A 15565-nucleotide genomic window follows, 5' to 3' on the forward strand; every position below is an offset into this window, starting at 1 on the left:
TAAGCTAGATTTTTATTCCAAAATATATTTAAAATTGAATGATAATTTTATATGTTGAAAAGAAAAACATGTGGAAACGCCTAGTAGGGTAACGGGGGTATTTTGGCCAGCTTTGGGAAGTGTTCGCACAGTTTATTAAAAACAAACACAATTTTTCAACACAAATACCTACTCTATTATACCATTGTTGAAAGCTAAGTGTCTATTTTAATATACACCGTTCAACAATGCAATATATTGAAAAATATCCTAGAAATATCAAAATTTTTACGAAGTACTAAAAACATATTTTGGTCCACCAAATTTTTACTTTGGCCCACCTTTATATCTAGAGACGTGTATGGAAATAGTTCGGACTAATTATATTTAAGATCATCATCGGTATTTTTAGAGCAAAAATAGTGGGTTTGATGGGAACATCCTTGTGCTGTGAGTTTTTGTTAATTTTAGGCATCTAAAAATGAAATGATTTGGCATATAGCGGTTTAACAGGCATTCTCATCCAATTTCATATCGTTAAATGTGTTAAATTAAGAAGTATTTACCTGTAAATTGTCACAAACTGCTTCTTTGTTCACGTGCAACGGCCGAACGGTAAACAAAGAGATGTCAAAACTTGGCATGGCCAAAATATGTTCGCTTCAGAAAGAGGCAAACATATTTCGGCCACGCGTTTAACCACTTTTCCAACTTTTTCCAACATGTTAGAGTATACAAACTGTTTCTATGACATTTTATTGATGTTACTACAATAACGAATTGTTTCGAAAGCATACATATTTGTTACAATAGCTTCCGGACGTTGACTTGTATATTACCACTTTCCCTTGACTTTGGGTTAACTCAGCCATGACTTTGAATATGTAAGAACTAATTCCAAAATAACACTACCTAGAGCCAGTTTTTCGCCGAAAATTCTAGTGTAGTATGATTCTTAGGTGTGTTATTCAATGTTGCATGCATGGTTTTCTAATATTCATTGAAATTATCAGATAAAATGCGTAAAATGTTACCGAGTGGGCCAAAATATGTATGTGGGCCAAAATACCCCCGTTACCATACATTGCAGTATCTCAGAGGTAACTAATTGAATGATATTATGCGTAGTGTACAAAAACAATCTTGGAAAATAAAAAAAAATTGGAATGGCTTGAAGGCTATTAGGTCATCATCGGACATCTTCCAATAGTTCAAGCAAAAGTTACGGAACAAAACGTGTTCACATGATATGAAACCAATTAAACATGATATGATAACAATTAAACAAAAAAAATCCAAATGAAGCAATTTTGTGCTAGAAATGTTTGTAAGAATGTTCTAAAATCCATATTAAACGAAGTAAACGAAGCATTGGTGCTACAATCCGGTTCAGAGCTCGACATTTTGTTTATTATACACAGACTTCGCAGCCAACTGTTTAGTGTACAGGACAATCGCGGGACTAGTGCTACGATCCAGTTTACACTTACAGTTTCTCCCGAGCCGAGACTCGAACCCACGACCACTGGCTTGTTGGACCATCTCGGGAGATCCAATCTTAATTCATTTCAATTTACCTAAAGTGCGAGTATACTCATCTTGCAGTAGACATAAAACTGTGTATATGTTGAACATTGTTCAACCAGGCTGTGCAAGCACTAAATAGACACTCTGTTGCATTAGCGTATTCGTTTGGATTTGAACCCATATGTGTGAAAATTCTCACACTTGAAAGAAACATATGAACACATGCTTTTTTTACACATGTCCCCCGTAGCCTTTTGATTTATATATTCATATTGCGAATTACAAGAATGCACCTAAACCCTTTCTAAAATCAGTCAAACCGCTGAAAAAAAAAATCGGTTAGTTTTTCAGTTCCTATATAAACTGATCACATTTTGTTACGTCATTTTTGAAGGAACCCTCGGATCAAAACGATATTTTCCATCAACTAACTAGGCTTTGAGCTCTTTTAAACGCGACTAAGAACAATCGAATCGGTTCAGCCGATGCTGAGAAAATCGAGATACATTGGTCGTAAGAATGAAAATAAACACACACACACACATACTTCCGCACACATACATACCTTACTCGATTCTCAAAACAGGATTATTTGGTACCTATAGCTTCAGGTAAGTAAGCACTCAATGAAAAAAAATTGTTTGGGTCGAAATTAAGTTGTTTCTTGTCCAAATTAAATTAAAATGTTGTATGTGTGGAAAACCACACATCAGGGTAGACAACGTAAGTTTTTGAATATCTCATCAACCCAAAATATTTGTCCCTTGGAAAAAACGTATTTTGTGTTAAATTGATGGTTTAGGAATTGTCAAGAAATTTCGTCAAAATCGATCTAGAAGTCTTCGAAAAAAAATCGAAACAAAATTCATTTGTGTGGTTTTCCATACAAGGGTAGGATGAAGATCGCAAGTTGATCATTTGAATAAATTGAGTGAAAGACACACAGTTCCGCTAATCAATGTAATTTTTTTACGTCTAGTTTGTAAATACAAAGCTCTTACTCAGTTAGAGTAAAAATGGCTGAACTTGCATAAAAGTAGGTCCCCTGAAATTCAATTACACTATGTAAAACTACTCGTTCGAGTTCGCAAACTATATAAAATTTGTGATTTTTTTTAATGGGTGATTTTTTTGCTATTTGGTTTTTAGTGTATTCAGATTTGACAGTTCACGCGGAAATTCTGACAGCTGTCAAAGTCTAATGTACTCAGTTTGGTTTTCCATTTCACCATGAACAGATTTACGCCTGAACAACGCTTACAAATAATCGAATCTTTTACCAAAGTTCGTCCTCTGTGAAGCATATATCAAGATGACTTGTCAAAGTATTTTTTTAAAATTCTTTTATCACCAATATTTAGTGGTTAATTTGTGAGTTCGAAATCCAATTTGTGGTAATTTGTGGTTAAGTGGTTTCCGAGAAATTTTCAAAAAACTGAGTCAAGCCATCTTGAAACATGATTTTTCTTCAAATGAATCGGACAACGATGATATAAACATCAATCGAAAGCTCTTAATTTGTGGTTCACGAAAATGCAATTTTTAGAGTCATAATTACTAGTGTTTGTACAGAAATTTGTGTTTTATTGTTCACGAAGTTCTTCGTTTTGTTTATTTGTTGATGACGCTGCTGTCCGCTAGTGGTGTTGGCTGTTTGTGGTGTTTGTCACTGCTATACCGAGCGTGCGTGTGGGAAATATGGTAGAAATCGAGATTCGGGGAACTTAGCCAACACACTTGCTATTACAGGTAGCCCAACAGGCGCAGAATGGATATGTGGAAGTTTGTTGTCAAAAAGGATACCGGTAACGGAAATGTACTTTCAAAGGAAAGCAATCCAAATTCGACGGATTATTTTTCAGAACCAGTAGGTATTGCAAACAATAGTTATCACTTCTTCATCACCTAGATTTTGAGAAATGTTTCGGAAATATTCAAACAAATGTTCAAATAAGCTGCCGGGATCCAACTTAATATTGCTCTTCTGTTATTTTTCCATGCATATGTGCTAACTTATGAGCAAAGTAATAAAAAAGATGTCTGCTGTCCGCGGGTCTGTTAAGCTACAAGCGGCACCGTCGCACAGAGGAGTACCTAGAACAAAAATCTGGCCAAAATAAGAAAAAAGTTTTTTGTCGCTTTTTGGTGCCGCTATATATTTTACTGCAGCTTAAAAAAATATCATCACTCAATTAACGTTAAACGGTATTATCATATGTTGGGAGCGCTGTAAACATTGACAAGTTTTCAACTATTTTTTTTTGGGAATGGAACCATTTATAGTAACAAGTTGTGCCAGGCGTCAAAAAAATGACAATTGATCAATATTTTACACCAAAATTCCGATATTAAAAATCATAGCTACTCTTAAGAAGTTTTCGAAATTAGTGATTTTTACGTATTTTCGAGTGTATTCAATATTGAAAGAGTTATCAAATCTCGCGAAAACCGATCATATAAAAATCGAGGGAATGGATGTTCATAACATCACGAACACATCCTCGCAAATATCTCATCCGGTAACGTCCGGATTGACATTTGCGACCCGTTTGAAAAATGTTGTTTATGACATATTTTGAAGTTAACCCTCTAGTGCCCAATACCGCCATTTGGCGGGCTTCAGTCGAAGTTCTGAAAAGCTTCAATAAATACTTAAAAAGTGTTTATCATGGTTCATAGTGATTTTACCGAAGCCCGTCTAAAAATTAACTTGGGCACTAGAGGGTTAAGTGCTTACGCGTGCATGAGAAATGAGAAAAAATACCTGCCTCTTGCTTAAAACAGAGTTTAAGCTCAACAAAGATTAAATGAGATTAGTTAAGTGAAAGAATTTCAACTAATTTAGATAAACTTAAAATTAACTTGATGCACAGAATCAATAATCCAGATAAATCACACTCCGTACAAAAGGCTTTTTCCAACCTACGTAGCTTCCATGAGGCATCATATAATCTGTGAGCAACAAATTGAAAATTGAAAATGAAGATATTTTGCTACATCATTTTTCTGATAAATTCTTCGATTTGTTTCGCTGCCCGTTTTGCGAACACAAATTATACGAGCGTATTTCTTCATCTGCTCAATAACATCAATGAAGACACATAGGCTATGTAAATGTAAACATCAAGTTGTGTGCGTGATATTTAGAGTTACTCTTTGATACAATACTCGAACCAGCCACTTCCACTTCTCACTTAAATATTTCCCAACATATTACTAAACAGAAGCAAAAATAATTTTGGCCAGGTTTCCACTCGAGTTACTCCTCTGTGCGCTCGAAAAATAATCCGTCGAATTTGGATTGCTTTGAAATTACATTTTCGTTACCGGTATCCTTTTTGACAACTAATTTACACATATCCATTCTGCGCCTTTTGGGCTACCTGTAATAGCAAGTGTGTTGGCTAAATACCACGAATCTCGTAATTTACCATATTCCCCACACGCACGCTCAGTATAGCAGTGACAAACACCACAAACAGCCAACGCCACTAACGGACAGCAGCGTCATCAACAAATAAACAAAACGAAGAGCTACGTGAACAATGAAACACAAATTTCTGTACAAACACTAGTAATTATGACTCTAAAAATTACATTTTCGTGAACCATAAATTAAGAGCTTTCGATTGATGTATATATCATCGTTGTCCGATTCATTTAAAAAAAATCATGTTTCAAGATGGCTTGACTGTTTTTTGAAAATTTTTCGGAAACCACTTAACCACAAATTACCACAAATTGGATTTCGAACTCACAAATTAACCACTAAATATTGGTGATAAAAGAATTAAAAACAATTACTTTGTCAAGCCATCTTGATATATGCCTCTGTGAAAAATGTTTATCGCGCATTACGACCATTTCAGTGACGAAGCTCATTTCTGGTTTAATGGATATGTTAATAAGCAAAATTGCCGCATTTGGATCGAAGAGCAACCAGAGGCAATACAAGAATCGCCAACGCACCCAGAAAATGCACGGTTTGGTGCGGTTTACACGCTGGAGGCATCATTGGTCCGTACTTCCTCAAAGATGATCAAAATCGCAACGTTACGGTCAATGGCGCTCGCTATCGCGCGATGATTAATAATTTTTTTTTTGCCGGAAATGGAAGAGCTGGGTCTTGTTGACATGTGGTTCCAGCAAGATGGAGCAACGTGCCACACATCGCGCGAATCAATGGACGTATTGCGGAATGAGTTCCACGTCGTCGTCGTTTCCACGTCGAAAATCCGAATTGAGGATTGCAACGATTTTTGTCGAAAATTGAGGATTGCAACGATTTTTGTCGAAAATTGTTAATAATTTCATTTGACATAGCTTCTAATAAACATTAGTGAGTCTATGTAATTCGAGTGTACCAAACCAAGAAGGACGCTTCAAAATCAATTTAAGAATTTTATTCTGAATCCTTTGGAGCGTTTTCTTCTTGTTGAGCAGCAACTTGACCAGATCGGTACAGCATAGAGCATTGCTGGTCTAAAATTTTGCTTGTAAATCAAAGTTTGTTCTTTAAACAAAGTTTAGAATTCCTGTTAATGAGAGGATATAAACATCTCGTATATTTGATGCACTTGGCTTGTATACTCTCAATGTGCTCTTTGAAAATAAGTTTTTTATCGTAAATTAGTCCCAAGTACTTAACCTTGTCAGACCAACTTAAAATAACCCCATTCATCTTGACAACGTGATTATTGTTTGGCTTGAGGAAAGAAGCCCTAGTCTTATGCGGAAAATTATCATTTGAGTTTTAGAAGCATTGGGAGAGATTTTTCAATTTTGCAAGTAGGAAGAAAAAATATCTAAACTTTTCTGCAATCGACTGCATATGACACGAAGGCTTTTTCCTTTTACGGAAATGCTTGTGTCATCGCAGAACAATGACTTTGTGCATCCTGGAGGCAAATCAGGAATATCTGAAGTGAATGTTGTACAGGACTGGACCCCAGACTGAACCTTGAGACACACCTGCTTTGACGAGAAATCTATCAGATTTTGAATTCTGATAGACAACCTGCAGAGTTCGATCAGTAAGATAATTTTTTAAAATTTTGATTAGGAAAATTGGAAAATTAAAAGTTTGCAATTTCGCAATCAAACCTTCATGCCAAACACTGTCGAATGCTTTTTCTATGTCTAGAAAAGCAGCTCCAGTGGAATAACCTTCAAATTTATTAGCTCGTATCATTTTAGTAACTCTGAGCAATTGATGAGTAGTGGAATGCCCATAGCGAAATGCAAACTGTTCATCTGCAAAAATTGAATTTTCATTGATGTGTGACATCATTCTGTTAAGTATAATTCTTTCAAACAGTTTACTTATTGAAGAAAGCAAACTGATTGGTCGATAACTTGAATCCTCAGCTGGATTCTTATCTGGCTTTGAAATTGGAGTAATTTTCGCATTTTTCCATAATTTGGGAAAATATGCAATTTTGAAACAGCAATTGAAAATTTTTACTAAAAATTCCATTGTGCTCTCAGGGAGATGTTTGATTAATATGTTAAAGATTTCATCGTCCCCAGGTACTTTCATATTTTTGAAAATTTTTAATAATCTTTTAATCTCATTCAAGTTAGTTGCATTTTTTTCTGCAGGTAAAAAAATCTGTGAAGAAATTAAATCAAATTGACGTGTGACTTCATTTTCAATTGGATCGAATAGAGCATTTATTTATCTTAAAACATATACAATCCAGAAAACAAATACATTTTTGCGTGAGAGTTTACACTATAAATCAGCAGTGTACATATGTTCTGTTCAATATTGACCACCCAGTACAAATTAGCCCAAACGTCGCATGTATTTATACTTATTTCCAGCAGTGTATATCAGCTGGTTCTATTCAGGTTTCACTGGTGTAAATCTAGTATAAAGTTGTTTCAAAAATAGACCACCGCTGAAGATGCCCTAATGCGGGCCACGAGAAATGAAGCAGAGGGCCGGATGCGGCCGCGAGCCGTACGTTGGACAGCCCTGCCTTAAGGGGTTATACACCTTTTTGGACGAGAAAAATAAGGGAAGTTTGAACTTATTTTTAAGTTCATAGCACCATTTTTATTGCATCAAAGTGGTGTTTTTCTGAAAGTACAGTTTATCAACAACAGAAAAATATGTTTGATATTGAGATATACCAACTAGAGTAATGGCCTTTTCCCCGAAACGCTTTTTTGCAGAGGCTTGATCCTGATAAAGACTCAGCGGGTCAACTGAAACAAAAAACTCATTATTTCATTAGTTTAGAAGTGTGCCGTGTCCTTGAACGATCGCTTTTATGAGTATTTTGTTTCGTGGAAACGGGAACGTTTTCCCCAAAGAATTCACGTTTTGAGCGCCAAAAATTGCGTTAAATTTTTTTTTTGCGGCAAAATGTAACTGTATGTTTCAAACATCAATCGTTCAAGGACCGGCGAATTTAAAAACGAAAATTCAAAAAAAAGATGAAAGAAAAAGGTTCAGTAGTTTTTCCGCAATCAGGATCACGGCAAAGTAGGGTAGAGAACGGCTTAAGCAGTAGCGCCTATTTTAATCAGTCGAAAAAATCAGGCCTCAAACTCCTGCATTTTGATCAATATCGACAATTTCAATGATGGAAACGAAAACTTTGATTCTCTAGCTGTCTTACGAATATAGGAAATACCGTTAATCACAAAGAAATCTGTGAACAATTGCAATTGAAACAAATCGACCTATATTGCAGCAATTCAGGAGCCATTTCGGGTGATGAAAAAAACGCCTGCAAAACAGATGGAAACTGCTTAAAATAGGTTCGGGGTGATTGGAATAGTGTCCCTCGATTGGTAACTTTAATTGATTATTGGTAAAGTTTGCTAACTTAGTTTCACAATCTGAAAACAAGTTCTGACAGAGAAAACGATAGAGAACAGATTGATATACTACTGTTTGAGTTTCACCCAACACATTTCGAGTATTTCGTCTGAATACACAGGCGGTTCCCAAAGCTGCTTAGAATAGGTTCCCTACCCTAATTATACAACTAACAATTTCTGGGCTGCAGTGCTTCGAATGGAACCTATGCTAAAAAGCATACGCCCTTTCGGAGTGTGGCTCATGGGTGTGGAAAGTCTCTCCATCTGGGAGGGATGCTCGGTTTGCTAAGCCGGGTACGTGTGCGGGGTTTCATTCAAATAAAAAATGGTCGATTAAATTGTCGCGTTTTTCCAGGTCATTTGAAATGATTTTGCTCATCTTCCGTGAAATATTAAATATAAGCTAGTTTTATAAATATTTTCTAATATTTTCAAGATTTAAATAACTTAAACTTTCACATAATTTTGTGGGTATTTTGTCAAGCTTCATTTTAAGATTTTTCTAGCTTTTGAACAATTATTGATTTTTGAGTGACTATTTAAAAGTTTTGTTAATCGGGATTATATGAAAGCACGACTGTATAACTAAGAGTGTATGTTTCACTTTTTCGATTTTTCTAGCTTTTTTCTATTTAATAGGTAACATTCGCATCGAAATGTCGTGTCCCCGAGCCAGCCATGTCCAAAACACGCTCTGCACTGAGGGATATATTTGAAACACGAAACGGCGTGCTTAGCATTTGCCACTCGGTGTTGGTGTGGGACAGACGGCACGAGGGGCGAAGCTTGAAACACCGAAGCCAGTTGCAGTGTTGCGCGATCGCCACTGGTGCCTCAGGCTTCGACAAGCACCGGAAACGAGGGCTTTACTCTCGTGAAAACACCGTAGCCGAATGTTTGAACTTCGTAGAAACACCTCGGTCACTGCTATACTCACATTGTTGATATTATTCTTTACGTGAGACCAGTGTTTTCCGAACCGGCGCCGGTGTTTGCCGAGGCTTGAGGCACCAGTGGCAATTGTGAAACACTGACACTGCCTTCGGTGTTTCAGGATTCGCCCTTCGTGCCGTCTGTTTGACACTAACACTGAGTGGTGGTAGCAAGACACGTCGTATCGTGTTGCTATGAAAAAACCGCACCAGTGCAGCACGGTCCAGTGTTTATACCATAGCTGCCCCGAGCGTCTGCGTCGGTAGAAGGGAAATTAGCAGTCGTGTGTAATGCTTCGGTGTAAACCGCGTTTCCAGCTCGGGAGAGTTTTGCTCATATGAACGTTTTCGAAATGAAGTGGTTTCGCGGGATATACCTACCCAGATACTTGTTCATGTTCACAGTGACCATTTAGCCGAAAATTTCATTCGGTCGATAAATATCGTGACTAACGAAAACGCGATGTCTACCTTCCAAAGAATCACGTCAGTCGACGTGTACTCAGGATTGACAAATAGCTGGTTGCTACGAGTGGCAAAGGCTACTTCGCGCGCGTCGTACGCAGAGGATCGAGGTGTTTGGCAAGAAAAATACTCATGGTTCGTTTCCGTAATAGGCGCGCAACATTTTTATATTCCGTTTTTCAGGTGTGTTTTTTCGCGGGATCGTATTTTTTTAAGAGCAGACGAAGTGAATATGAGAGACGTAGTTAGTCGATCTGTTAGATAGAAAATATCCGGTTGACCGAATCCCTAGAGACTCCGCGTTTATACCTTTCATGAGGCCGTATTATCTTCAGATAGATCACCAACGCGCAATAGAGGTTCGGTATAGAGAGGATCACCTTACGAGGAGATATCCAATTATTTGAAGCTGTCTCAATTCGGTCAAAGATCCAGTATTCTTGCGTACGATTTATTGTTGCGATGTTACATTGTCAAACTGAATAAGTTCGAATTGCATTATGAAAATCGTGGCGAATGTAATGGCGCGACACTTGTTCTAAAGAACCCGACGCTCGAAATAAACGCATCGTTTACCAAAACGAACCCTGCTGTATACCTTGCCCTTTCTCCAACATCCCAGTGGTTGCTCGTGGAAGTGCAGAGGTGTTCTCGGCTTCCATAAAGCGAGTATCACCTCAACATTTTCCTATACAAACTCCCTCTTTGACCTGCATTCGGATGCGGCCTGCGCTGGTATTGCCTAAAAAACAGATTAAGGTTACCAGTTTTTACACATTGAGGATGCATGTTGGCCCCAAGCATCATCTATTGGTTCTCTGTGTAATTACTGCTGATCTGGCAATAACGGAGTAGCAGCCGCGGGCGGTCAATCATGCTCATGCTCATGCTCAATGCCGTGATCCTGGCAAAGTAATTTTTTGAGAAACATCATTCCGAGATAAACGCGTATAAAGTTTCAAGTTTAGCTTATGCGGCCGTGGCGAAGCGCACTGCATAGCGCTGGGACTTTCTCCTTATTGCTCAGATCTTCATAAAAATTTGTGAAAATGTTCTCAAGATGATGTACTTCAAGATAATGCAATAAAAAAACATCGAATTTTTGGAAACTAAAAAGGTAAATAACCCCTTGACAAATGCTAAACGCACTGGGCATTGATAGAAATTGGACATATGGTTGCCGTTACAATTCGCGAAAGCGAAAATTTTTACTCTCTTTCAAAGGACATGTGTCCTTTTCATGAGAAGAGTCTCCACAAATGAAGGATTTTTGGTCCATGTTACAGATTTTTTTTACATTGTACCTAATGTCACAAGCAGTACTGTGTATAGCGCGTCTGATATGCATAAACGATACGAGAAAAAAAAATTATTGTCGTTAGTCGAGAAACGCGGTTTTCAACTCCAACAAAATATTAAAGTACCTAACTCTACTAACTGGTTAAAACGGTTTCAACAGTCGCGCGTTGTACGATCCAAGAAAATTTGTTAAGTAATGTTTGAATGGTTGAAAGATTTTTAGATTATTTTTTTCCATCAATGTTGATTGTGAATTGTTACTGAATTTCTAAACGCTTATGCAATATATAGACACTCTATGAATTTATTGTATAAGTCATATTCATCATTTCATCAGGTTTTTGTAAATGTAATTTTTGTGAAAATGTCACCTTACGATATTAGTTAAAGAAAATGGCTGACTGCTTCGCTCTCGATAAAAAAGCTTGGTTGCAGATTTTATTGTGAATGCGCCGACAGAAACCTGTTTGCAGCGCACAATAGATGTGCTCTACAGCACACTACCTTCGTCATTCGGTTTAACGTACGGCATAGAAGAAAAATCGATTATTGCTGGTCGAGAACTCCAATTTTCAACTGGATAAATTCATAACCTTTTTCATCTTGCACGCTCAACAGAAAGAGGTGAAACGTTATGGAACACTAGCATTGTTTGTACCCTAATTTAATAGAAAATTAGTAAAAAAAATCCCGATTTAATAAGGGTGCGCATCTTTTAGTTAATCATATTACATATATAGCAAATTAAACCTATAAAATACAACTAAAAGTAGCATTTGAATCATTTAAAGCCATAATTGTCGTGTAGAATAAAGTAGTATTAATTATGGTACGAGCAATAGTTTACTGGATAATCGATTATATCTAAAACCAAACTAACCTGCAGAGTTTCCGGGATCTCGATTGTGCAAAGTAATACATCAGGTACGTTTCCAGCTCTGAATCGCGTTTACAGGAATGTACAAAAAATATGAATTAAAAAAGTGATACATAAGTATTTTCAAAATTTATGGTGAAGGAATGGTCCCGTAGGCGTCGTACACAAATCACGTAACGCCAAAAATCTAGATTCGGGCTGACTAAAAGAGGGGCTGCTCTCCCTCCCCTGTGTAACGATAAGTAACGTTTAATTTGACTCCCCTCATAAAATCACGTAACATTTCTATCTCTACTATCTCAGATAAGCCCCTCCCTCCACCATATGTGACAATAAATAAGGCAAACTCATCCCCCCCCCCATCCCTCAAACGTTATGTAATTTGTGTACGACGCTTTATTATATATAAGCAACATCAGTTTTTTTTTTATTAAAGGCGACTGATATGTTGTACCCGATCCGATCAAGAAATTTAATTTGTTTTATCGAGTAGTAGTTGTTATTGGATTGTGTTATACAGTACAAGTCGAATGTACCCGGCAATGCTCGGGATAAAAAGTTTCAGAATCAGGACCCACGGCCCACTTCCGAACCCAGAATATGTCTTTTTTTCTCCGTGTTGGGTATTTTCGTCACTGTGATCAATTTTTGCCTTTCCCCTAGAAAGGTATAGCAATCACTGGAAAAACCAAAGGTATAAAAGTGGTCTCAATGGCCGAATGTCATATACCACTCGATCCCTCTCGACAAACTGAGCATTTTCTGTATGTATGTATGTATTTGTGTTTGTGTGTGTGTGTATGTGCAACTTTTTTTTCTCACTCACTTTTCTCAGAGATGGCTGGACCGATTTTTATTGAATTAATTGCAAATGAAAGGTCTAGTTGCGCCATAGGTTGCTATTGAATTTCATTGTAATCGGATTTTAAGTTTAGAGGTTATGTAGCAAAATGTAAAAATCACGAAACATCAATATCTCAGAAACCACATAACCGATTTCAATAAAACTGGTTTCAAATGATTGGGCTGTCTTCAAAACCCTTAACTTTTAAATTTCGTTATAATTGAACATATGGTTCAAAAGTTATGTAAAGAAAAGTTATCCTGAGGTTGTTTAAACTCACTCATTTTTCTCAGAGATGACTGAACCAATTCTCACAAAATTGGTGTCAAATGAAAGGTCTAGTTTCCCCATAGGGTGCTATTGAATTTCATTGTAATCGGATTGTAACTTTGTCCGTTGTTTATAAAAATGTGAAATCACATAATGGAAGTGAACATATTGACTTTCTCCCAATGATCACTGGCTAATTAAAAAGTAGAAAAGTGATCCAAATGGCCGAATGTCATATACTACTCGACTCAGTTCGACGAATCGAGCATTTTCTGCATGTATGCATGTATAGATGTATAAGTTTGTGTGTGGGTGTGTACGTGTGTATGTGCACCTTTTTTTCGCACTCACTTTTTTCAGAGATGGTCTGACCGATTCTTTCTATCTTGGTGTCAAATGAAGTGTCTTTTTGCCGCTTAGGTCAAACTTTTAGTTTTGGCGCTGCATCAGAATGTTAAAATCGCTCTTATATCTCAGAGGCTATGAACATAGTTGAATTAAAATTAATGGGCTTTTAAACCCTTAAACAATGAATTTTTCCTAGAAAGGTATAGCAATCACTGCAAAAACTGAAGGTATAAAAGTGCTCAAAAGTGTCGAATGTCGTATATCACTCGACTCAGTTAGACGAGCTGAGCATTTTTTGTATATATGTGTGTGTAACGCTCTCCCAATCTCACTCGATTTGCCCCATAAAACCTTATCGATTTTGTTTTTTGCAAACGGATTATTACTCTGCCTGTTATGTTTAAAAAGTGAAATCCAGCTATGAAAAGAAACATATTCCGAAAACTACTTGGACTTACTCACTTTTCTCAGAGTTGGTTGAACCGATTTCTACAAAATAAGTGTCAAATGAAAGGTCTAGCTACCTTATAACACTTTATTGAATTTTGCTGTAATCGGACTTTAACTTCGTCTGTAATGTATCGAAATGTGAAAATCACGAAACTTCATTATCTTAGAAACTACACAACTGATTTGAACAATATTGATATCAGATGAACGGGCTAGTTAAGGGTTAACTGATGAATTTTGATTGAACATGTGGTTTCAAAGTTTGGCCTCAACATGATTTAAATGTGGTATCGTACTATTTAAACGTTCCCACTATCGCTCGTGGTTAAATTGTTCGAAATTAAGAGTCATCTCTTTTGTTTCGCTATTCCTTAAGCACTAACATTACGTCAAATTTCATATTTTATACTTCAATTACAACATCAAAATTTTAGAACTCAAAGAGTGAATATAAATACCTTTATTGGATTTAAGCACTAATGTAAATCTATTTTTACAAATAATAAGCTTGAATGAGAAAGGCTGAGTCTGACCGCTAGGTGGATTAATTTAGGTTTTGATATTTTGTTACATAAAGAATACGTCTCAACATCACATCGATATTGAGTTAGTCTTCTCTAACTCTTCCCCCTAACACCCACCGATCGGCGTTCTTATCCACACAACACATCCAACTAATACGAGGTCTACCACGGAGTCTCCTCTGTCGGACTCTGCAGGATATTATGTTCGCTGGTTGCTCCTCCGACTGCGTGCTACGTTACCAGCCAACTGTAGCCTGCCGTATTTTATTAGCATGTTGGTATGCTTGGCCTACCTTGTGGTAGGGATGGGCGATACCAACGGTATCGATACCATGGGTCGCGGTATCGAGTATTTTGGCATCGATACTCACCGCGAGAGATGAGTACCGTTATCGATACTTTTTAAAAGATACTTGCAGCATCACTAGATTTTTTTTACCATCAGCTGCCTCTCTCCAGGGATACCAGATGTTCAGGTTTGTCTGCAAAACGCAAATTTTTAGGGTTTGTGTGCAGATTTTTGTTGATTCGCAGATATTTGCAGTTTTTTGAAAAAAAAAACCAATCTTAATCCACCTAGCGGTCAGACTCAGCCTTTCTCTTTCGAACTTATTATTTGTTTGAATAGATTTACATGAAACCATCAATTTATAGAGAAAAAAACACTTTTATATTTTATGCTGGATTTATTTTTCAGTCTAAATAACGAACTTCTGGTAGCCAAAAGCATAACTATACCGAACATTTTGGAAGTAACATGAAATAAATATGTTCTAAATATATGATGCGATTTTTTTGTTCCTGGTATAGTCGAAACATCACTGTACTCATATATAATTCGGACTCAATAATACATCATTTAAGATACAACTTTTTACAGTAGGATAATTTTCCCTGGCCTAAAAAGACCAAATATGATTCAATATGAGAATTTGGGGAACAGTATGATACCCAGAGGCCAAAATCCACTTTAGACGCCATTTTAAATTTTAAGATAGTAGCTTCCAGTTTCATTACCCAATATGAGTTTTTCAGGAACCGCTTAGAGGCCGGGAATCAATTCAATACTTCATTTTGAAATCCGGTTTTGCGACTTATGGTTTCTGGAAAGCAACATTAAGTTGCCAAATTCAATCCAATAGAGGATATTCACTCTTTGGGTCCTAGAATATTGAAATTGTATTTGAAGTAATAATTGAAGTAAAAAAAGTGAAAT

The 15565-nt window shown here is 36.8% G+C and overlaps 1 protein-coding gene across 2 annotated transcripts in view; it reads right to left on the bottom strand.

Moving 5' to 3' along the window:
• LOC129727329 (C2 domain-containing protein 5) overlaps positions 1–15565 on the bottom strand; it is a 194732-nt gene that overhangs the window by 33978 nt on the left and 145189 nt on the right. For both annotated transcript variants that reach the window (XM_055685069.1, XM_055685068.1), the window contains one exon: positions 11917–11974. In XM_055685069.1, coding sequence (XP_055541044.1) covers positions 11917–11974 — 58 coding nt within the window. The remainder of the gene's footprint in view (positions 1–11916; positions 11975–15565) is intronic.

Source organism: Wyeomyia smithii, chromosome 3 (assembly GCF_029784165.1).
Source record: "Wyeomyia smithii strain HCP4-BCI-WySm-NY-G18 chromosome 3, ASM2978416v1, whole genome shotgun sequence".
Taxonomy (NCBI): domain Eukaryota; kingdom Metazoa; phylum Arthropoda; class Insecta; order Diptera; family Culicidae; genus Wyeomyia; species Wyeomyia smithii.